We start from the raw sequence: 25747 nt of genomic DNA, 5'->3' as shown, positions 1-25747 counted from the left end.
CCAGTCCCATGGGATACAATGCCGTCTTTTGCCTCTGAGGGCATTGCATGTATGTGGTGCACAGATATATACTCAGGCAAACACTCATACTCTTAAAATAAAAATAAATAAAATATAAAAAAATATAGGCTTGCAACTACCCTACATTGTTTCTTATTTACTTCACAGAAAGTAATTTTGAGAAAATACTTTAAGATACATTCTGTTCTATTTTCTGGGAGAGAGAGAGAGAGAGAGAGAGAGAGAGAGAGAGAGAGAGAGAGAGAGAGAGAGAGAGAGATTGATTGACTTGCTTTATAACTCATGATCCTCCTGTCACCCTCCCCCACAGAAAGTACTGGGATTCTAAGCATGTATCATCATGCCTGCTATTATCTATTTAAAGTCCTGTTAATCCACACATATGATTGTGTATATTTGTATGAAGTGAGTGAGGGAGTGTCATCATGCATGTGGACATCAGAGGACAACTTTGTGTCATAAGTTCTCCCTTTCTGCCTTTATGTGAGTCCTAAGGATCAAACTGGATTCCTGGCTTGCACAGGACTCACTTTACTCACTCAGCCTTCTCACTGGCCCTACTCTATATTATATACAGACATTTTTCCAACTACTGTGTTGACTAGCAGACTGGACTTCCTCACTTCATGCCTGCGAATTGATGAGGTTTCCTTTTTTTTTTGACAGGATCTCTCTACGTAACCCTGCCTATCCTGGAACTCACAATATAGATCAGGCTGTCTTTGAAATCACAGAGTTCTGAGTGCTGGGATTAAAGGCATACTCCAACATGCCCCACATTGATGAGGTTTCCTAATGAAAAAGAATAAGGCCGCCTCTATAACTTTCTCTCTAACTCTATCATTACTCCTTTCTTTCCTTAGGGTAAGTTTTCCCTGCTTTCTCTTTGTAGTTACTGAAAGTTAAAGGGAATGAAATATTTCACCCAAAAGGTAATGGGTGTTGAGTGGGGAGATGGCTTAGTAGGTAAAGTGCTTACTGTGCAAGTGTGAGGACCTGAGTTTGAATCCTCAGAACCCATGTAAAGCTGGACACAGTAGGGTGAACTCTGCTTCTACAGCAAGGTGCAAGGTGGAGATGGAGAATCCTGTAAGGTTGTGAGCTAGCTAGCCTGGGGTACACAGCACTGCAGCACGCAACAAAGACAAGGTGGGAGGTGAAAATTGACAACTGAGATTTCTGTGACCTCCATGACCATGCATGCACACATATACACACAAACACATGCACACCCACATCCACATACACTAATCAAGAAAGGGGAGTGGTACTTCCTGTGCTTGGTATTAATACTTCAAAATCATACCATGTTATTAAAATCTAAAGAGCTTATGCTTTGTCCCTGAGTTTATCCATTTATTAAATGTACATTATTTAAAACTTCACCTGCAACACACAGACCCAAGTGTCTTAGGGCTGGAAAAATGAGAATGAGAGAAGAAATGAAAATTTACGAACAATAATTATTTTCAACTGGAGAAGTTATGGAGTAGCCTTACTCTGTAGGTCACACTGACCTTTATACTGCACAAATGATAAGCAGCCTCTGCCAGAGTAGTCCACCATCTCAAACATTGACATGATGTCAGTAAAGAAAGGAAGTGTTCTTCAAGACTCTCAGCTGTTCCTAAAGAGAAATTAAAGTTTCTCTCTTTTTTTTTGCAAATAAATAGTTGAAATTCATTGTTGTATGAAATTAAACTGTGTCATAAGTAGAAATAGTCACTTAAGAGTTAGATGTCTATGTTCAAAGTACTGTGCCAGTCACTGCGGATTCAGTCTCCCATGAAACTCAACTACAGCATAGAACACTTATGTAACTGAACTCAGCAGTGCTCTACATCAGAGGGCTGAGTGTTACAGCATGGAGACTGGACCTGGGTTTTTTTTTTTTAGGTTCCCAGATCTAATTTTCAGACACAGATGGAAACCAGAAAGATGGGACAGCATGATGCAGGGAAGAAGCTAGCCAGCTAAGACACAGGGAACAGAGACAGTCTTAGACTCAGTTTTCTGACGAGGTAGCATGTTTATGTCTAACATAGAAGCAGTGCTCTGGATCAACAGGCTCTTCTATTGAACTGATTTTAAAAGCAGAAAATCCAATCTACTTTCCAAAAATAATGAGACAGTCATGGCAGAAGTCTATGATCTGTTTTAACAAGTTTTTCTAAAATTTTTATCTTGACACTCATATTAATCAACTTTTTTAATGATAAGACAAAAATGATCAAACATAATATTTATAATTGACATTATATAAATCCCATCTACATTAATTATCCTCTCACTTAAGTGTTCCATTTTTCAGACTGTCTAATTTTTTATCAAACAGAGACCAAACACCCTCCATTGTAAAAATGTTTACCATTTTTTGATGTGGGAAAAAACTTTCTTTTAACTAATTCCTGTCCTTAACAAATCCCAGTTGACTCACCAGATCTGCCGACAATAAGATTCAGATGATGGTGTGGCAGCAGCCCGAGGTGGGGTGGCCCAGAGAAAGCCAAAACCCACTGGGAGAGGAAAGAAGTGAAAAATCCAGCCATCTGCACAGGGAACACAAGAAAGTGGCTAACTCCTATGGTTTTTGGAGCCCAGAAACCTATGGAGTTTGCTTCAGAGAGGCTACAATAAATACCTTAGCCAGTGGATTAAGGACTCCAGCTCACGTGGGGTTGAGACTCTGGCCGTATGCCGCTTGGACCCGAGCCAGGGTCTGCAAAGCAAGCATCTTTTTCATGAATTCATGCCCCACAAATTGGACGCCGGATGTTGTTCGAATCTTAGATGGTCTTTTAATAAAAAATCAGAGCCACATATCAGGGTGAAAGCGGAAAGATGAAGCAGAATAGCCAGCTACTAGTTCTTACCTCTGTGAAATTCTCAGTCTAAAGAGAGTGAGTTCCTGTTTCCTCATGCCTTATGTACCTTTCTGTGCCCGACATCACTTCCTAGGATTAAAGACATGTATGCTTCCCAAGCAAAGGCATGAGATCTCAAGTCCTGGGAATAAGGGTGTGTGCTACCAGTGCCTGACCACTATGTCTAATCTAGTGGCTGGCTCTGTCCTCTGATCCTCAGGCAAGCTTTATTAGGGTACACAATATATCACCACAACACGTACACACGCACCTTTTAACAAACAATGCACTCAGCAACCTGGGAACTCCACCTGCATTGAGCTGCATATTCACCTCTCTCCAAACAGGCAGTTGGGTCAAGTTCCATTGCCTTGATAACTCCCCCTTTGTGGCCAAATACATTCTGAAACTAGGTGTAGTCTGATCCCAGGACTCCATAACAGAAGGAGAGAAAAGAAACCTCAAGCTGCCTTCTAGGCTTCACACACTTGCATATATGTATGCACTGAATAAATGAATGAATATATATAATTTTAAAGTGAAGAGAGAATCAGAAAACTACTTACATTGTAGATTACCCTTAGCAAACAACTCCTACTTTTGGAATGGAAAAGAAACCTTAGGAAGCAATCAGTGACTCTTGAGTGACTCTCACTCAGAGCCCAATGCTCTCTGGTGGTCTATCTGGCCTGTACTCTGTTTGCTTCTCAATAAAATCTTTAGCTTCTTTCTATTTTGTGTGCTTCTTCAATACTTTGGACAAGATGCTAAGAATCTGGATACACCAGTGTAGAGAGAGACCCCTGACAACATATGAGTTAATATTAGACCAAGAAGACTGAGAGCTAGGGTCACAGTGTTAAATACTGAGAGGAACTATACATGTGGAGTTACACACACACACACACACACACACACACACACACACACACATATTTGGGTGAATTAGTGATACATAGAAAACTGAGCAAATAGTATTAAGTTTAGAGGAAAAAATACCAAAGGAAATGTAATCAAAACATTATATACCTATATCTATAGATAGATAGATAGACAGACAGACAGATAGATACACTAGCTGTAGACATTTGTGTAAAATAGCATTGACAGTTCTGAACGTTGGCTGTACTAAATTTGTGTTTTAAATTTAATGGTAAGGAGAGATAAGTCAGTGGTTAAGAGCACTTGTTTTTCTTGCAGAGGATCTAGTTCAGGTCCCAGCATGCATATGGTGCCTCATAACCACAAGTTATTCCAGTTTTCGAGTTCCAGGATATCTGACACTCTCTTCTGACCTCAGGCACCAGGTACACCCATGATGCACAGACATATATGCAGGCAAAAAAAACTTTATATATTTAAATAAAAATTTAAAATAAAAATAATTCAAAAGACTTTTCTCATCCCCTAGGTGGTCTTACTAGTTTTCGTTATTTCCTGAGTTGGAATGGTATTTCTGTTTCTTTCCTTAGAAGGAAATGGACATTTTGGAATTTTGCACACATTATGAAGGTTAGCAGGCCCAATCGCCCTGGGAGGATGCAATGCCATTTTCATCTCCACATGACTTCTTACCATACACCAACAAAAAATTATGAAATAACCCAAACTTTGAAATGGTATGTCTAAAGTATGAGAATATCAGGAAAATCTGGCTCCCCAGGAGGATCCCAGCAGCTCATGGTGTCAGATGTTTAGCTTCCTTACTAAATTAGAGACTCCTTGGAATTGAAAAGCCCTGTTGCTTGCCTAGCCAAGGCTGGTTTAGCTGTAATTCATTTGATCTTCATTATGTTCCCATGAGCTTCTGTACTATTGTTTCCAGTTTCCAGTGGAAGAGACTGACACTCATTACTAAGGGGTAGACCTGGAGCTAGACAGTCCCCAGATTCTGCTACCCTCTGAGTCCTCTCCTAGTCTTCCTGCCACACCAAGGTAGAGGCAGGTACCAAGAGGCTATTTCTCATGTTTGATTTTGGGGAGGATGTCAATATTTTTCAGCAGAGTACCTTGGCAGGTCAGAGCCAAGGAATGCCACAAAGTCATCATGCAACAGATTTCACACAAGAGATTTAGTGAGGGAGAGGGAGTGAAAGGCTACCTCAGACCAGGGACAAGAGAGAAAGGGGTGGGGAGAGAGAGAGAGAGAGAGAGAGAGAGAGAGAGAGAGACAGACAGACAGACAGACAGACAGACAGACAGACACAGAGAGAGACAGACACAGATACACAGAGACAGAGAGAAAGGGTCCCTGATGGCAGGGACCTTTTAAACAGGTATAGCGTGTGTGCACTATAGGGAGAATATTTGGTGGCTGTGACCTCTGGTGCTGGGTGACTGAAGGCAGGCTGGGTGGTCCTTGGTTTACTAACATTCCTCCTCTTATATATCATAAAATGCGAGGAAATAGGAATGTGTGACTGGTGAGGCAGGAATGGTGATGTCATGCTCTTTAGACTGCTTTCTGTTGTCTGGGGGCATTGATATTTTCGTATTGCTGCCTTGAGGACCAGTCTCCAGAGCTCAGGGCTTGAGTTGGTGGACCTCTGAGTTTTCTATTTGAGGGAACAAAACTTAATTCTCTGAGGCTGTCGAGAGAGGGAAAACACACACACACACACACACACACACACACACACACACACACACACACACACACACACACACTATTATGGTCTCTATGATCTTGTCTTAGTTCTTTATTTAATTTCTTTTTTAAATTTCTTTAAATTATTTTCATTTTACTTACCAACCACCATTCCTCCTCCCATTCCTCCTCCTGCTACCTGCCCCTTCCACCTTGCCCCAGCCCCCCTATCTACTCCTCTAAAAGGGTAAGACTTTCCATGGGAGTCAACAAAGCCTGGTACATTCAGTTGAGGCAGGATTAAGCACACACTCCACCCCCCGCACGCATCAAGGCTGAGCAAGGCATTCCACCATAGGGAATGGGATCCAGAAAGCCAGCTCATGCACCAGAGATAGATCCTGGTCACACTTCCAGGGGTCCCTCAAACAGACCAAGCTACAGAACTGTATCCCACATGCAGAGGGCCTAGTTGGTCCCATGGAGGCTCCACAGCTGTCAGTTTAGAGTTCTTGAGTTCCCACAAGCTTGGTTCAGTTGTCTCTGTAGACTTCCCCATCAAGATCTCGAGCCCCACCCCCCTGCTCATATAATCCCTTCTCTCTCTTTTCGACTAGACTCCTGGAGCTCAGCCTGGTGCCTGGCTGTGGATCTCTGCATCTGCTTCCATCAGTTACTGGATAAAGGCTCTATGGTGACAGCGTATTCACCAATCTGATTACAGGGGAAGGCCAGTCCTATCATCCTCTCCACTATTTATAGGAGTCTTAGCTGGGGTCATCTTTGTGGATTCCTGGGAATTTCCCTAGCACCAGGTTTCTCTCTAACCTCATAATGGCTCCCTCTATCAAGATATCACTTTCATTGCTCTCCCTATCCATCTTTCCCCCAACTCAGCCATCCCAATCACTCATTTTCCCATCCCCTACATTCTCCCCTCTACCCTTTACCCACTCCTGCACCCAATTTATCCAGGAGACCTCATCGATTTTCTATTTCCAGAGTGACCCATGCATCCCTTTTAGTGTCCTACTTGTTAACTAGCTTTTCTGGAGCTGTGGGTTATAGTCTGGTTATTCTTTCCTTTACACCTAGTATTCACTTATGAGAGAGTACATACCATGTTTGTCTTTCTGAGTCTGGGTTACCTCACAGGATGATATTTTCTAGTTCCATCCATTTGCCTGCAAATTTCATGATGTCATTGTTTTTTACAACTGAGTAATATTCCATTGTGTAAATGTACTATGTTTTTTTTATCCATTCTTTGGTTGAGGGTCATCTAGGTTGTTTCCAGGTTCTGGCTACTATGAAAAATACTGTGGTATCATTGAGCATTCCTTGGGTATATGCCCAAGAGTAGTATCATCAGGTGTAGCACGAATCTTGTTTTTTTTTAAAATTTTTTTTATCCATTTATTTTTTTTCTTAAGAAATTTTAAAATTTATTTTACATACCAATCACAGATCCCCCTCTTACCTCCTCCCGTCCCTCCCACCCCCATTCCCTCCTACAACAAGGTAAGGCCTCCCATGGGGAGTCAGCAGAACCTGGTACATTCAGTAGAGGCAGGTTTAAGCCCCTTCCCCTGCCTCAAGGCTGATGTAACATGAATCTTAAAAGGTCTTATAATAAAAAACCCAGAGCCAGATATTGGGATGAAAGCTGAAAGATCAGAGAAGCAGAGCAAGCCACAACTAAGCTCACCTCACCAACTCTTCAGCCAATCCTGTTTCCTCAGACTGTAAGTCTCCGAGTCCACACTTGATCTCAGCTGAACTGCTTTAGATCCTGTTTCCTAACACCTTATACAACTTTCTCCACCCTGCCATTACTTCCTGTGTGCTTCCAAGTCCTGGGATTAAAGGTGTCACTGCCTGGCTCTGTTTCCAGTGTGGCCTTGAACTCACAGAGAACCAGAGTGACAGGATTAAGGGTGTGTACCACCACTATCTGGCCTCTGTGTCTAGTCTAGTGGCTGGTTCTATCCTCTGATCCTCAAGGCAAGGTTTATTAGGGTACACAATATATCACCACAATTGGGTCTTGAGGTAGATTGATTCCCAATTTTCTGAGAAACTGCCATACTGATTTCTAAAGTGGCTATACAAGTTTGCATTCCCACCAACAGTGGAGGAGTGTTCCCTTGCTCCACATCCTCTCCAATGTAAGCTATCCTGAGTGTTTTTGATCTTAGCCATTCTGACAGGTGTTAAGATGATATCTCAGAGTCATTTTGATTTGCATTTCCCTGATGACTGAGGATGGTGAGTAATTCCGTAAATGTCTTTCAGCCATTTGGGATTCTTCTGTTGAGAATTCTCTGTTTAGATCTGTACCCCATTTTGTAATCAGATTATTTGGTATTTTGATGTCTAATTTGTTGAGCTCTTTATATAATTTGGAGAACAGCCCTCTGTCAGATGTGGGGCTGGTGAAGATCTTTTCCCATTCTGTAGCCTGTTGTTTTGTCTTATTTACTGTGCCCTCTGCCTTACAAAAGCTTCTCAGTTTCAAGAGGTCCCATTTATTGTTGTTTTCAGTGTCTGTGCTACTGGTGTTATATTTAGGAAGTGGTCTCCTGTGCCAATGCATTCTAGGCTACTTCCTACTTTCTCCTCTATTAGGTTCAGTATAGCTGGATTTATGTTGAGGTCTTTGATCCATTTAGCTTTGAGTTTTGTGCATGGTGACAGATATGGATCTATTTACAATCTTCTACCTGTTGACATCCAGTTATGCCAGCACCATTTGTTGAAGATGCTTTCCTTTTTCCATTGTACATTTTAAGCTTCTTTTTCAAAAATCAGGTGTTCATAGGTGTGTGGGTTAATGTCAGAGTCTTCAATTTGATTCCATTGATCCACGTGTCAGTTTTTATGCCAATATCAAGCTGTTTTTATTATTATAGCTCTATAGTAGAGCTTGAAATCAGGGATAGTGATGCCTCCAGAAATTCCTTTATTGTATAGGATTGTTTTAGCTATCCTGGGTTTTTTATTTTTCCATATGATGTTGAGTATTGTTCTTTTGTGGACTGTGAAGAATTGGGTTGGGATTTTTATTGGGATTGCATTGAATCTCTAGATTGCTTTTCGTAAGATTGCCATTTTTATTATGTTGACCCTACCTATCCATGAACATGGTAGATCTTTCTATTTTCTGATATCTTCTTCAATTTCTTTCTTTAAAGACTTAAAATTCTTGCCATACAGGTCTTTCACTTGCTTAGTTAGAGTTACCCCAAGGTATTTTATATTATTTGTGGCTATTGTAAAGGATGATGTTTCCCTGATTTTTTTCTTACCTATTTATCATTTTTTTTTTTGGAGCTGAGGACTGAACCCAGGGCCTTATGCTTGCTAGGCAAGTGCTCTACAACTGAGCTTAATCTCCAATCTCTTATCATTTATATATAGGTAGGCTACTGCTTTTTTTGAGTTAATCTTGTATCCCACCAGTTACTGAAGGTGCTTATCAGCTGTAGGAGTTCCCTGGTAGGATTTATAGGGTCACTTATGTATACTATTATATCATCTGCAAATAGTGAAAGTTTGACTTCTTCCTTTCCAATTTGTATCCCTTTGATCTCCTTTTGTTGTCTTATTGCTCTAGCTAGAACTTCAAGTACTATATTGAATATGTATAGAGCAGTAGCCTCTAATATCTAGTATAAGATGATACTTCCTGAATTAATTTTGATATTGCATGTCTTGAAATTATCCTATTTATTCTAGATTTTCCAGTTTATTATATATAATAAACTTTCAAAACATCTCAAAGTCATTCTTAGTATTTCATTACTGTATATTGTATTTTTCCTCTTTTCAATCTCAATAAATGATGGAAATAATAAAGCAGATAGAATAATTTAAAATATGGACATAAAAAGATAATGAGAAATACCCCAAGAGGACAGTAAGAAAAATGAAGTAACATTTGAGATATACATGGAATATTTTCTTAAAATTTTTTTTTAAATTCATTTTGCATTCCACATACACATTCCCCTCTCATCCCTCTTCCCACTCCCCCTTCCACCTGTCTACCTCCATCTCTTCCTCCAAAAGGGCAAGGCCTCCCATGAGGAGTCAGCAAACCCTGGTACATTCAGTTGAGACAGGACCAAGTCCTTCCCTACTGCATCATGCCTGAACAAGGCATCCCACCATATATAATGGGCTCCAAAAAGCCAGCTCATGCACCAAGTATAGATCCTGATCCCACTGCCAGGGACCTCTGAAACAGACCAAGCTACACAATGTAGTCAGAAGTTTTCCTGTGTCCTGCCCAGTCCCACAGCCACTCAGACCCAAGTAAACACACAGAGGCGTATATTACTTATAAACTGTATGGCCTAATGACTCAGGCTTCTCACTAGCTAGCTCTTATAACTCAACCCATTTCTATTCATCTATAAGTTGCCGTATGACTGTGGCATTACTGGTCTGCTGGCATCTTGCTATTCCTTAGGTTGTAGCTACCATCTCTCTCTGCCTCTGCCTTTCTTCTTCCCGTCTCTTCTTGGATTTTCCACCTGCCTCTAAGCTTCCTTACAATAGGCCAAAACAACCCTATTTATTAGCCAATGGGAGCAACACATATTCACAGTGTACAGAAAGATATCCCACAGCAAGACAATTGTCTCCCGTATTCATAGGGTCTAGTCTGATCCTATACAGGTTCCACAGTTGTTGGTCTAAAGTTCCTGTGAGCTTGTGCTGTGGATATCATTCTGTATAAATAAAACACTGATTGTCCAGTGGCCAGGCAGGAAGTATAGGTGGGACTAACAGAGAGGAGAAAGGAGAGAACAGGAAAGTGGAGAGAGACACTGCTAACCGCCGCCATGACAAGCAGCATGTGAAGATGCCGGTAAGCCACGAGCCACATGGCAAGGTATAGATTTATAGAAATGGATAAATTTAAGATGTAAGAACTAGTTAGCTAGAAGCCTGAGCCATTAGGCCAAACAGTTTAAATAATATAAGAGTCTGTGTGTTTATAAGTGGGCTGTCAGACTTCCGGGGCTTGGCGGGAGCTGGAGAGAAATTCTCCAGCCACAAGCTTGGTTCAGTTGTCTCTGTAGATTTCCCCATCATGATCTTGATCCACCCTCCCCCGCTCATATAATCCCTCTTACCACTCTTTGACTGGAATCATGGAGCTCGAGCTTAGCCTGGTGCTTGACTGTGAAACTCTGCATCTACTTCCATCAGTTACTGGATGAAGGCTCTATGATGACTGTTAGGGTATTCCCCAATCTGATTACTGGGGTAGGCTAGTTCAGGCACCCTCTCCATTATTGCCAGTAGTCTAAGATGTGGTCATCCTTATGGATTCCTGGGAACTTACATGGAATATTTTCATCATAAATAAAAAGGATAGAAGAATGTAAATCAATCCTTATCTTTTAAACACACACAGATACTCAAGAAAATATTTAATTGGAAATTTAAAATTTTCTAGAGGCACATAAGGAAAACAGTCATTAAAGTCTCCCAACAACAACAACAAAAAAAGCCTAGGACCCGATGGTTTCAGCGCAGAATTCTACCAGATCTTCAAAGAAGAGATAATACTAATACTCTTTAAATTGTTCCACACAATAGAAACAGAAGGAATGTTACCAAACTCCTTCTATGAGGCTACAATTACCCTGATTCCCAAGCCAAACAAAGATGCAACAAAGAAAGAGAACTACAGACCACTCTCCCTCATGAACATTGATGCAAAAATATTCAATAAAATATTGGCAAACAGACTCCAAAAACACATCAAAACAATTATCCACTATGATCCCAGGGATGCAAGGATGGTTCAACATATGAAAGTCTGTCAATGTAATACACCATATAAACAAACTGAAAGAAAAAAAACCACATGATCATCTCACTAGATGCTGAAAAGGCCTTTGATAAAATCCAACACCCCTTCATGATAAAGGTCACGGAGAGATCAGGAACACAGGAACATACCTAATCATAATAAAGGCAATTTAGAGCAAGCCAACAGCCAACAGTCAACACCAAAGTAAATAGTTCAGATTATAATCTTAGCAAAGGTCGTTTTGAAAGACCATGCAACATGCTAGAAATAATACTAGGATTTGGTGTATTTGATTTTTTTTTCTTTTCTTTCCTTCCTCCTTCTTCTCCTCCTCCTCCTCCTCCTCCTCCTCCTCCTCCTCCTCCTCCTCCTCTTCTTCTTCTTCTTCTTCTTCTTCTTCTTCTTCTTCTTCTTCTTCTTCTTCTTCTTCTTCTTCTTCTTCAAGATTTATTATTACATATACAGTGTTCTGCCTGCATGTATCCCTGCAGGCCAGAAGAGGGCACTAGATCTCATTACAGATGGTTGTGAGCCACCATGTGGTTGCTGGGAATTGAACTCAGGACCTCTGGAAGAGCAGACAGTGCTCTTAATCACTGAGGCAAAACCAAACCAAAACAAAACAACAAACAAATCACCGAGCCATCTCTCCAGCCTGTATTTAATTTCTTGAAACCTGAAATCTTCTGCATTGTTATTCTATATTTTTGGACTATTTGGATGACAGTGTCTCCATAATCTTTGTTTGGCAGCTTTTGTTGGTGGTGTTTAGAAAAGTTATTGATTTTTGTAAGTTGATTCTGTATCCTGACAGTTTTCTGAAATTGTTGAGTAGTTGTATAAATTTTCAGGTAAAAATTTTAAAAACTCTTACATATAATATCAGACCATCTGCAAATAGAGATTGTTTGACTTTCTCCTTTCCTATTTGTATTCCTATTGCCTTATCACTCCACTAGTGCTTAATATAAGATATTGAAAAGTAGTAAGGATAGTGTACAGCTCTATGTCATTCCTAATTTAATTGGGATTGTTCCAAGATTTTGTCTAATTAAGCAAATGATGGATGTAGTGTTGTTGTCTATAAACTTTAGTATGCTGAAGTATATTTCCTCCAGCTTTACTTTCCATAGTACATTTAATATAAAAGCATGTTGGATTTTGCCAGTCTTTTTCTGCTTCTATTTAGATAATTGTGTGAATTTTGTCTTTAGTCTCTTTGTATGATATATTTTTTTCCAGAGTTGAAAACAGTTTTACAGACCTCAAAATTTGTTAGCTACAATATAGAGAAAATATCCAGCATTGAGAAAACCCTGAATCCAGAATTGTGCAGATGTAGAAATGAAACAGAATAAAATGTGACAACATAAAAATGTGATAGTTGTACTGGGTGGTGGTACACACACCTTTAATCCCAGCACTCGGGAGGCAGAGGCAGGCAGATCTCTGTGAGTTCAAGGCCAGCCTGGTCTACAGAGCGAGATCCAGGACAGGCACTAACACTACAGAGAGAAACCCTGTCTTGAAAAAAAAAATGTCACAGTTGGGAGATCACTTACTTTGTAGTTATGACTTTAGAAGGCATACTCCTTTTAATAGAATAAGGTATGTGAAGCAGTATTTGAAGGAGTTACTAAATTGCTATGTGAAGAGACCTCCCAGGATGAGGGACATAGAGATTAGATCCCCTTTTATACATGTGTGAGGAAATATATACTGATGTAAGAAACATTGGGAAACATTAAGAAAGACATTTTCTTGAAATCTCTTAATACTCAATTTCTAAATGTGGTTTCAATTGTGTTTGTAAGGGGAATCCTTGGTGCACCAGGTGTCAACAGTCAGAAGGATGGATATTTATCATGGAAGCGTGTAGAGAGTGCCATATCTCTCGACTTCTAACATTGCAGACAGTGGAAAGATAAATACTATCACTTCCATTTTAAAATAGTAAATCACTCACTAGCAAAATACAAAATAAATTTTGGTGATTTGCAAAGTAGTGTCTTTAAGAAGACAAAAGGTACATGCAGTGTCTGCCCTGTACTATCAAAACTCACAGAAATTATTAAAGATAATAGCCAAAGAGAAAAGAAAAACGACAAGTACTTCTTATCCAGAAATTTATTAAAATAAATTTTCTCACTGGTTTTGGGGCAAGGACAATCATGAATATACAATCTTCATCCAGATTCTTAGTGTCATTTATTCTCCAAAAGCACTTGATGTCAGTCAAATTACACAAGAAGACAGGAAGATTCAAGACCAAGATGACAAAAATAAAATGCACACCTCATCCATGTTTGCTCAGATTTGGGACTGAACAATGGTGGTATGGGTCAAGAGTATTCAGACATATTATATATCTCATTTGCATGCAAGCATGTATGTAGTGGTATTTGCTCTGCCCATGACCTTCGGCTATAGGGCCTGAAAGAGGTGGTGTTTCCTGCCATTGTACATGACCTCTTAAGAGAAAAGGGAGAAGAGTCACATGCCCTTTCTCCATGCTGCCTGCCTGTGAAGTGTATTTGCTCCTGGTCAGATCAGAGTATGACTTCAGCTGTCTACTCCATTCTGTATTCATGAGTGTATTTCTTCACTTTACCTTAATAAATTTCCCTAATACTTCTTAAACAGACTCCTCTGGATTTATTGCTTATTTGGTGCCCAACATGGGGCAAGAACCCCACGACCCATTCTCTACGGACTGAGATAGCTGGGAAATGTGCTGTGGGATGTCTTTCTGTATGCTGTGAATATGTGTTGCTCTGATTGGTTGATAAATAAAGCTGCATTTGCCTATGGCTTGGCAGGATAAGGTTATTTAGTACATTTGAACTGAAGAAAAGATGAAGAAGATGGAGGAGACACCAGCCTGCCACCAAAGGAACAAGATGCCAAAAGACCAGTAATGCCACAGCCACATGGCAACATATGGATTAATAGAAATAGGTTGAGTTAAGTTATAAGAGCTAGCTAGCAAGAATTCTGACCTATAGGCCATACAGTTTATAATTAATATAAGCCTCTGAGTGATTATTTATAAGTGGCTGTGGGACCGCAGGGCCAGGCGGGACTAAGAAACTTCTGCCTATACATATGTATCTGTCTGGTTCTTTTTGCTTAGCAGGGAAGCCACGCATATCTTCCAGTTCTTTCTGTCCTTTGTAATACTCCCTGGAGGAACCAGAAATATTCAAGTCTAAGACTCTGCATCTGAGAACCTCATGATATGACACACAGAGTCTGGAAAACATGTTATGAAAATGATGTCCATATCATAACTGTGCTAAGGACGAACATCCCTTAAGAAAATTCATAACCAAACCTGTGCCAAAAACCATGTGTGAACACCATTGAAAATCATGTAAGTTGATTTCATTAGTAGATCCTAAATAAGACATGGAGTGAAAAGTTCATGAAGGGCCCATGAGCTCATATAGACACACTGAACATCATTTTTACTATTATCCAATGTAGATGTAACCAACCATCTTATTAAATAAGAAACACAGAACCAATGCAAAGAAGAAAGCCAAGAGATCAGAGCTAAGAGACTTACCCGTCTGCTGCAGCTAGCCTCTTCAGCCAAGAGAGACCTACTTCCTGTGTGTTTGTCTTTATATAGACTTTCTGTTCTGCCTTCTCATTGGTTGTAAACCCAACCACATGACCACCTCATCACTGCCTGTTTGTACAGACCTCCAGATTTTCTATGGTTGGTATTGAGATTAAAGGCATGTGTCTCCAATGCTGGCTGTATCCTTGAACACACAGAGATCTACCTAGCTCTGCCTATCAAGTGCTGGGATTAAAGGCATGCATCACCAACACCCAGCTTTTGCTATGGCTCTAATAGCTCTGACCCCTGGGCAACTTTATTTATTAACATACAAATAAAATCACATTTCAGTACAAATAAAATATCACCATAATCCAATATTTTTACTGTGGATCTTCACATTGCTGCGTATTAATTTTACATGATATATGAAGAATCCTCAGTAACTGCATGGGTTTCCTATTAATTTAAAGCTAATAATGAGGACAAAAGCAAACATTCTCTTTTTTTTTGGTTTTTCGAGACAGGGTTTCTCTGTGTAGCTTTGCGCCTTTCCTGGAACTCGCTTTGTAGACCAGGCTGGCCTCGAACTCACAGAGATTCGCCTGCCTCTGCCTCCCGAGTGCTGGGATTAAAGGCATGCGCCACCACCGCCCGGCTGCAAACATTCTCTTAATCATCCTGAATAAAAGGAAACTTCCTCTCTTTACATATCAAGGCAGATAAGATTCATACCTGAGTTTTAAGTCATTTTCCTACTTCTTGTCCCTTAGTGTCCATAGATGAAAATCTTGTTATGCTGCATTATTTCACATATCAAATGCTTCATTTTCCCATTTTTTTATGTTTGTATGAGTAAAGTCATGGCTGATAAGCTGTATATTATGTACCAAAATATCCATTGGAATTTTTCCAAAGTCATTCTTTATTATTGTTTGATTCCAGAATGTATGTTGGAAATTTATGGAGATACAAGTCATTCTTGGGGGATAAAGCCTCTATAGATATATGGAATGAGAAGAAAATAATAATATGTTGAGAGATTAATTTGGTGTGACCATTGATGCATTTGGGGACTTGATATAAGGTACATTATTAACTTATTAAAGACATAGTCTAGAATTTGAGATAGTTTCTCCCAAGTTCTAGGTTTGAAATACATTCTTCTGTTAGATGTTATGATGAATACAGAAAGGTTAGATAGGAGGAATCAGCAGAAGGAGACAAAAGAAGATTAAAATGATATAAGAAACTACATTTTGCTTTATTGAAAATGTAGCTCAAAGTTTGTTGTCACTATCCTTTTTATTATCATTTAGCATACACTCAATGAGCTTCTATATGATTTTTTTTTGCCTAAACAACAAGTGTGTGTGTGTGTGATTCTGATTTCTATGTATTTTAAATCAGGTGATGTTATATACTTTTTGCATTGTATTTTCTGAGTAACTGCTTTGACTCATAATCACTTGGTTATTTCTTGTCTTCCTTGCTTCCTTAAGAATTTTAGTGCCTACTTTTCTATCTGTTAGGAATATATTTGGAAATTTGATGGGAATCATATTGAATATCACTATTACTTTTGGCAACATAGTCATTTTTAAAATGTTAACTTTTTTGATCTTGTAACATGGGAGTATTTCCTGCATCCTAGTGCCTTCTTCCATTTATTATGCTGAATTAAAATGGTCTCTAAAGATATTCTTAACCATATGAATATGATTTATACTATGTAGTTTAAAAGACAATAGGAACATACATGTTTTCCTGAATACCTTCCATCAATTTTTATATGGCTAAAAATATAATTTTTATATGTATATTTTTTTGTCCTGTTAATTTGTTGAAATTATTTATCAAATCTTAGTGTTTTATTATGCAGCCCATTTTCTTTGAAATATAGGAGCTTATTGTATGCAAATGTGATTGACTTTCATCTGCACTATTCCTATCCATTTTTCTTCTAATCATTTGGATTCTTTCTCTAGGTTATTTATTTACCTCACTCCTCATAATTAAAAAATGCCTGAAATGATGCAATTATTTGAGGAAGGTTATAATTTGTCTTGCAGTTTGAGTAGATTATGCTCATCTTAGCAGGGAAAGCGTGGCAGCTTGAAGCATAAGGTTACTTACTGACATCCATGTAGATCAGGATCCAGGGAGAAGTTTATCTTCACTCTTGGCTATCTCTCTTAATTTTTCCTTAATTCTTCCCTTGACATTACATTATAGGATGATGAAGCCAACTTCAGATGGTTTATCAACCCTTCACTTCATCCTCTGTGTACATAGCTTCAGAAATACATTCAGCCATTTTTTAAAAGATTTATCTATTTATTTATTATGCATATAGTGTTCTGTCTGTGTGTATCCCTACAGGCCAGAAGGGAGCACCAGATCTCACTACAGATGGTTGTGAGCCACCATGTGGATGCTGGGAATTGAACTCAGGACCTCTGGAAGAGCAGTCAGTGCTCTTAACCACTGCGCCATCTCTCCAGCCCCCATTCAGCCATTTTTTAAGATGCCTGATAAAATTTAATCCAACCACATGGACAAATGGTATTATCCACTGTGATGGCTAGTTTTATGTCAAATTGGTGCAAGTTAGTGAACATAAATTGAGACCACCACCACCTCCTCCACCATGACCACCACCACCACTACCACCACCACCACCACCACCACCACTACCACCACCAGATTGTCCTGTTAACAAGCCTGTCGTACATTTCCTCAACTGATAATTATTATGGGAGGGCACTACTCAATGGGAATCTTGCCACATCTGAGTGTTTGGACCAGGGTGCCATAAGAAAGCAGGGTAAAGAGAGCACGAGGACTAACCCAGTAAGAAGTAGTTCTCCATGGACTCTGCCTCAGTTCCTGTGTCCAGGTTCCTGCCTGAGCCAGTCCTGACTTCTCTGGATGGTGGAATATAAGAAATAAAATGAAATAAACCCATTCTTTTGACGTGGCTTTTGGTCATGGTGTTTTTTTTTTCATAGCAATAGAAAAGCAACTGGGATATCCACCTACCCTGATATCCACACTATATAGAATGAGAGAATGGCATGATTATATAAATTGTAATTTAGTCTCTGAAAACCACTGATGTCTTAATTTTTTAAAAATCAATCATTGTTTCAGGTTTCACAAGGAATTATTTTATTCATTTGAAATTGGTTTTAGTGCAGGGTAATAGATATATGTACAATTTAATTCTGTACTTCACTGTGTATTTTTGGTACCTTTCAAAAATATGAGTGTCTGATAACAGTAACTTCCTCTGGTCCACATTGGTCCTACACAGGTGCCACACACCATGAACTCCATGTAGATTAACAAGAGGCAATCCTAAAGGCTCCTGTCTCAGGTCAAGAACCAGATCCCATTCAAAAATAACTCTCAGAAGGAAGCCAAACTCCACATCTGGGTCAAGTGTATCATGTATCTATCTATCCTTTGGCCCCAACTTCTAGAAGGGTCTCAGGGATTGGGTCATCCTAAGAACAATCATAAACATGTTGCAGCTGGCTCTGTCCCCAAGATCAACCACTCTATGCAGAAATGCTAACTGCTAGAAAACTTGTACAGCTTCATCAAGGCCATGGTCAGTTATGGTATGAACTCCATGGACCACTTCAAGTGCAATGACCTGTTCAAGAACAGGAATATGACACAGATACAAGTGTATATACTTCTACTTGTGGGAAAGGCCAAGACTAAGGCCTGCAGAGTGCTGTGGATATTAGGGTCAAATACTCAGAGAAACAATAGAGGAACTTTGATGATACTACTGTGAAGGACAGCCACTTTATCTTTGGGCTACAGACCAACAAGTATGCAAGCAAGTCTATAATGATATATGCTGTGGGATGTTCTGTATGGCAAATGTGTTGCTAATTAGTCAATAAATAAAACACTGATTGGCCATTGGCTAGGCAGGAAGTGTAGGCGGGACAAGGAGGAGAATAAAGCTGGGAAGTGGAAGGCTGAGTCAGAGAGACACTGCCAGCCGCCACGATGAGAAACAGCATGTGAAGATGCCGGTAAGCCATGAGCCATGTGGCAAGGTATAGATTTATGGAAATGGATTAATTTAAGCTGTAAGAACAGTTAGCAAGAAGCCTGCCACGGCCATACAGTTTGAAACCAATATAAGTCTCTGTGTTTACTTGGTCGGGTTTGAGAGGCTGTGGGACTGGCAGGTGAGAGAGATTTGTTCTGACTGTGGGCCAGGCAGGAAAACTTAAGCTACAGATATACAGTACAAGGTGACATCTCTGTGATGTGCTTCTACCACGCATGGACCACTGCACAAACACATATGTCAGTCAGGTGTACATGATAACTCCAGGGAACCAGAAACACATCTACAACACCAACATGGGCAATGACAGGTATGATAACTCTTCCATGTCCCTGAAGATGTATTACAGGGAACTAACCAGAGCTGCCATGTCTTCAGTCTGGGGTGGCAATATGACTCCACATATTCCCGTAGGACTTATCAACTGACTGGGCTCCAGTCAGAGATGACAGCCAGGGTGAGGATCCTGGTCTACTGCCCAGAGGGGATCAGAAACTGAGCACAAAAGGGTGTCAGCTCCCCATATCAGCACCCTGTGTCGGGTTTTGTGTTTTATTGTGGTTTTTTTTGTTGCTTTTCTGTTTTCTTTTCTTCCTTTTATTAGTTAATTTATTTATTGGTTGTTTCTGTTGTTGACTTGTTTGAGACAGGGTCTCACTCTGTAGCCCTGGCTGTCTGGGAAATCACTCTGTAGATGAAGCTGGCCTCAAACTCACAGAGTACATTTCCCTTCCTCTGCCTGTACACAACTGGGACTAAAGATGCATTCACCACACACTTTTGGTGTTTTGTTTTGTTTTTCCTTTTCTTTTCCTTATTCTGGTTTGTTTTGGAACTGGGCCTTACTGTGTAGCAATGTCTGTCCTGTAGCTGATCATAATTTTCCTGCCTCAGGTTCCTGAGAGCTGGCAACAGGCATGAGTTACCCATCTTCTCTTCTCCCCCAACATGTTTTGCTTCCTTCTCAGTGTTGACACAACAAGCAGGAAACAATACGGTGGGACAACCAGGCTATGGATTTCCCTGCAGGCTAAGGGTCAAGCTTTGCATGTGTTCCAAAGTTTCTGATTTCTTCATCTCTTTCACATCAGTCTCTTGTTTATAAACTCATGTAAATTGCAGACAGTTTCAATAAAAGAAAACAAGAGTTTTTGTATTTTGTTGTTTGCTCAGGGAAAGGGATGTGGGTACATCCAAGGGTTTCAAGTACTGCAGATGTTCTGAGGGACTCTGTCTTCCTAATGCCCTCAGACCTCACCCTCCCACTCCCCAGTGGGTTAACTGAGGTCTGAAGAGGGCTTTGGAACTGAGTGAGAAGTCCCTGTGTCACCCACACCTGCAGCCCTCTCTGGTTCCTCCGGGTTTTGTATCTCCCAGCTCTTTCTGTATAAGCCTGATTAACTGTGCTGGATCTGCCCCATCCCTGAAGTTCTGCACACGACTCACAGGGGCTTCTGTAATGTGAGATAATGTGAAATACCCTGTTTGGACCAAAAAGAATAAAAATCTCTGTTTTTAAATGGGGAAAAAAGAAATTAAAGAAAGGAATGAGGTGGCTGTAATTTTATGCACTGATGAAGCATCCTCTTATGTTTTCTGTTAATTCCAAGTTTGTTTTGTACTATTTCTGTTTTAGTTTTATTATTATAACTGTGTAATACAACTTGAAAATAGGTAATTGCTCCAGATTTGTTCTTTTTACTTAGGGTTCTTTGTATTTCTGGGATCTTTGTGCTTCCATAGAAACTTTAGGACATTTGTTCTCTTTCTGTGAATAATTTCATTAGAATTTTGATGAGCATTGCATTGAATTTCAAAAGTATTGTAGCACATTGCTCATTTTCATAATATTAAATCAAATAATCTATGTCCTGGAATATCTTTATATCTTCCAGTATCTTGATCAATATTTTTCTTCATTATAGAAATTTTTCACCTCCTTATTTAGGTTTATGTCTAGTTATATTTATTTGTTCTAAGGCTATTGTAAATGGAAGCAGTTCCATGAAGTCTTCTTCAGCATTTTGTTGTTATTGGTATGTGTGAAGACTGTAAGTGTTACAACTCTGAGGGAAAAGGTGTCCTGGAACCTTAGAGTCAGGGGCCAAGGAATATCACAGAATCACATCACACAATAAAACTCACACAAGAGATTTATTGGGATGGAAAAACTCAGGAGTGTGGCTGACTCTGCTCAGGTGAGAAGCAGCAGAGAACTGAGCAGAAGATAGGTTTATATAGTGCTTCTTAGTGGACAGAGTTTTACAGGGTGCAGATTGGTGGGATGTTAATCCAGAGCTTGGGCTTGTTGCTCTATAGGGTGGATGCTAAGTTTGGCCATTAGGGCACTTAGAGTGTTTGGTGAGTGGAACCCTGGTGGTTGAGGGGTCCTGAGGGGAAGGGCTGGAACACTCTTGTACCTCAATGGGCTTACAGAGACAACTTTTTAATGTAAGTTAATTTTGTATCCTCTCACTTTGCTCAATGTGTTGATCATTTCTAGAAGATTTCTAGTGGAATTTGGAGATCTCTCATTTATAATGTATCATTTGTAAATAGGGATGAATCAAATTCTTTTTCAGTTTGTTGTCATTTCATTTTCTTCACTTAACTTATTTCTTTGGTTAGTCGTTTAACCACTGAATTTGAAAGGAGTGGGGATAATGGACAGCCTTGTCTAATTCCTGATTTTAATAGAGTTGCTTAGAATTTTTCTCCATGTAGGGTATGTAGACTGTGTATTTATAATATATAGCCTATATTATGGTGAGTTTGGACATTGTCAAAGGCCTTTTGTACACTTATTGAAACAATCATGTGATTTGTCTCTTCATTAGCATTTGTATGATTCATTCCATTTGTAACTTTACATAATAATGGCCCCATATCTTTTAATAAATCCAACTTGAATTTTATGGTTGACACGTTTTTTTGAAATGTCTCTCTCTTAGTTAAATTTTTATTGTTGTGAAGCGACACTGTGGTCTCCATAACTCTTATAAAGAAAAACATTTAGTTGGGACTGACTTGCAGTTTCAGAGGTTTAGTCCATTATCATCATGGCACAATACATGGTGACATGCCAGCAGATATAATGCTGGAGAAGGAGCTAAGTGTTCTATATCAGATCCAGAGGCAGCAGGCAGAAACTGCTACACTAGGCTTAGCTTGAGAATATGATATCTCAAAGCCCACCTTCACAGTGACACACTTCCTCCAACAAAGCCACACCTACTACAACAGGGCTACACCTCCTAATAGTGCCACTCCCTATGGGCAAAGCATTCAAACACGTGAGTGTGGGGGAGCCAGTTCTACTCAAACTACAATGGTCTCTTACCAGAGAAGGCCTTTATTTTATCTTCTAATTTTAAAAATATATATTTGAAATTATAATATAGATTTAGGGTTTCTGCTCATACAGACAAAAAGGGTTAGAGATACAGAATAAAGACAGATTCATATGGAAAAAACCTCTAAATGTGTTACACTGTGTTTAAAAATATACATAGGTGCTGGGCGGTGGTGGTGCACGCCCTTAATCCCAGCATTTGGGAGGCAGAGCCAGGTGGATCTCTGTGAGTTTGTAGCCAGCCTGGGCTACAAAGTGAGTTCCAGGAAAGGCACAAACCTACACAGAGAAACCCTGTATTGTAAAATAAAAAAAAATACCCACACACACAGGCTTGAGAGAGAAAAGAGAAGGTATAGACAGTCATAAAAAATAAATATATAATTTTAAAATAGAAAGTCCTTAAAAAGGGAGTAAAGTAATAAAAAAGCCACGTAAAGATGGAAAATATGCAGAGTCTGGATACTGTATGTTACTGAGTTGTCTTGAATTGTTTGAATGTGGAGGAAGAAACAACAGTTGCTAAGAGACATTTGATTATAAATGTTGCTGGATTAATCCAACCTACATATTTAAAAATATCTTGATTTCAAAATTTAAGTCAAAAGATAATGTTACTTTGGAAAAGAGGTTCTGTTTTTGTTTTTGCACAGAAAATGAAAGGCTATGGATTCATTCTGGGTTATGGAAAATCTGGTTTGATTGAGGAAGACCCCCTGAAATCCTGACTTTAGACATCGAAAAATAAACCTAAAGTAACTACAAGATACATAATGTATATTTTATCTACTCAAACATAAAACAAAAAATTATCTTTGGCTGACTTGTATACAACACACAGTTTATATTTCTATTAATACATATATATACATTTAAAAATAAATAAATATATATATTTTAGAACAAGGGGACCAGACACCAATAAAAATGGCCGAGTTGATGCAGCATCCAAAACAGCTTCAAGGCCACTGACTAAGATGATCCAGCCTCACAAAATACTATAATCAATTCTTAAAAATTATCCTAAATTTTCTCAGGGTTCCATAGGATTACTAGTGCCTTCAGTCAGCAGGAAGTAGTCTAGAGAACTATGCCCACATTCCCAAAAAATAGATTATAGATATTTGTTTCTGTTTAGAGGGTTGGTTATAAATTGTTATTGGTCATAGTCAATCTCTTTCTAAAGAAGAAAGAGGGATATGATATAGAAATGTGGGGAAAAGGGTAGATTATTGAATCTACTTTAATTCAAAAAATAACTGTTAATCTTAATATTTTACATTGGTATGGATTTTAGTTTACTGATACAAATTTAAAGTCAATTTTGTTATATTGTATGTATATTTTTACTCTTGTTTAAAGTATTATGTTTATGCAGCTCATTTAAAAATGTAACATATAATTAAAAATACAGATTAATAGTCATCTATAATAGTCAAACTTATAGTCATGTTAGTTAGGTTTTCTAGGTATACAAAGATATTTCAATTAGATAGGTAATTTTCAAATACTTCAAAGACATAGAATATGGCACTTAAAATGTTGTAATAATTTAGTCTTTTCTCAACAGTGAGACACATCTGCTCCTGGCAACACCAATTACTTCAAAGAGGATGATGAGCATCAAAGAAACTCTATGTGGAGTTTGTTTTCATTGACAAAACTGGCCTATCGGGCATGATACTGCCCTTGCCTTGACTGCTGACAGTAAGTATGCTGTCCAGTCTGGACAAGCAGGACACAAAGAAAAGTGACTGCCAAGCTTTGCCAAGATAGTACTACAATTTTTCCTGCTTCTGAAATAAGTCTATCAGATATACTAGACTTATAGGCCAAAAATGGATGACCCAACATTACAGAGAAACTTTTGGGATGTCCAGGCAGCCTGACGTCCCTGTCATTAAGTAACATTACATCCTTCTGTAGTCTGATGGAGTTGAAGACTAGATAGTTATAATTATAGTTTTCCTTAGCTATGATAAAAGGTAAATTAGATATAAAACTTTAGACTAATAAGATAGATACTTGAGTGTTTTCTCTGATTTTGTCAAACACAAATAGACTAGATATTGTAACTATAATTCTTGATTGGTAACTATTTTGTTATATGTAATTTTACTGTGTTAAAGTTAAAACCTTCCTTTATGATTAGACAGAAAGGGGGAAATGCTGTGGGTTGGTCCTTCTGTAACTGTGTTGCTCTCATTGGTTGATAATAAAGCTGTTTGGCCAGTGATGAGACAGGATAAGGTTAGGTAGTACATTTAAACTGAGGACTGAGATGAAGAAGAATGGAGTTGGGACAAACACCAGCCAGCAGCCCAAGAAAGAAGATGCAAAAGGACAAGTAAGCCATGGGCCAAATGGCGATTCTTAGATTAATAGAAATGGGTTAATTTAAATGTAAGAGCTAGTTAGTAATAAGCCTATGCCATCAGCCAAACATTTGTAATTAATATAAACTTCTGAGTGATTATTTGGAAGCAGCTGTGGAACAGGATAGGACAGAGAAACTCCATTTACAGACTATAATACTAGCAGAACAGGTCGTGTCCCTCACTGGCTGAAGCAATCAGAAGAAAGGATCCTACACATCATCTGGATACACAATAGAGCTGACCCTGTTTGTGGGGGCATGAGTGAACTAGCCCTGAGGGAATGAGAATGGGGGAGCAGGTCATGTTCCTCTTGTATGCAGTGCGGCGACATGGGTGAGGGAAGGATTCCCTCCTCCCCTTGACTCTAGCCACCTGAAGCAGGTGAGGGACCTGACCCAACCCCTCACCAGCTGCAGCACTTGGGGACCAGGTCCTGTACCTTGCCTGGGCAGCACAATAGAACCAACCCTGTTGGCAGAGGTGTGGGTGAGCCACCCCGAAGTTGTGACCAGGGGAGAGCTGTCCTCATTACTCATTTGTCTTCTGGTAGCATGGGCAGGGGAGAGATGTCCTCCCCCAGCCCCCACCCATCAGTGCCTGAGTCAGATGGAAGAACTGTCCTTGCTCCAAACCAGGTGCAACACTAGGGAGAGCTGGCTCTGCACCTCACCTGGGCAGCACAGTAGAGCTGGCCCTGAAGGTGTAGGTATGGAGGAACCTACCTGGAGGATGTGAAAGCCAGAAAACTGTCCCAGCCCCTTGATCATCCCTGCAAGTAGTGAACTAGCCAGGGCAATGCTGGAGAACCTACCCTGGCAGCGAAAGGAGGTGAGAGCTGGCAAGCTGACCAACTCTGCAACTACCCAGGCCCAGAACCAGGGTTATGTGTTGGCCCACCCCAACATCCACCCCATCTGTGATCTGCTGGAGCATGGCAGGGGGTGTTAGTTCTGTGGACCCAGGGCTGAAGGATCTCCACTTCCATGGTGAGATTTTCCCCTTCTTTCTTCATTTTTCCTCTTAAATTTCATTTTGTTTTATTTTGGATTGG

The 25747-nt window shown here is 39.6% G+C and overlaps 1 protein-coding gene and 1 pseudogene across 2 annotated transcripts in view; both read left to right on the top strand.

Moving 5' to 3' along the window:
• Rint1 (RAD50 interactor 1) overlaps nt 1–9259 on the top strand; it is a 63480-nt gene extending 54221 nt beyond the window's left edge. For both annotated transcript variants that reach the window (XM_052720318.1, XM_052720321.1), the window contains one exon: nt 688–9259. In XM_052720318.1, the coding sequence (XP_052576278.1) occupies nt 688–763 (76 nt within the window). In that variant the 3' untranslated portion in view covers nt 764–9259. The remainder of the gene's footprint in view (nt 1–687) is intronic.
• LOC128098648 (calponin-2-like) lies at nt 1099–21838 on the top strand (annotated as a pseudogene).
• The last annotated feature ends 3909 nt before the right edge of the window (nt 21839–25747 follow it).

Source organism: Peromyscus californicus, unplaced genomic scaffold (assembly GCF_007827085.1).
Source record: "Peromyscus californicus insignis strain IS unplaced genomic scaffold, ASM782708v3 Scaffold_6__1_contigs__length_162567912, whole genome shotgun sequence".
Classification (NCBI taxonomy): domain Eukaryota; kingdom Metazoa; phylum Chordata; class Mammalia; order Rodentia; family Cricetidae; genus Peromyscus; species Peromyscus californicus.
This window is presented reverse-complemented; position numbering and strand designations above follow the sequence as displayed.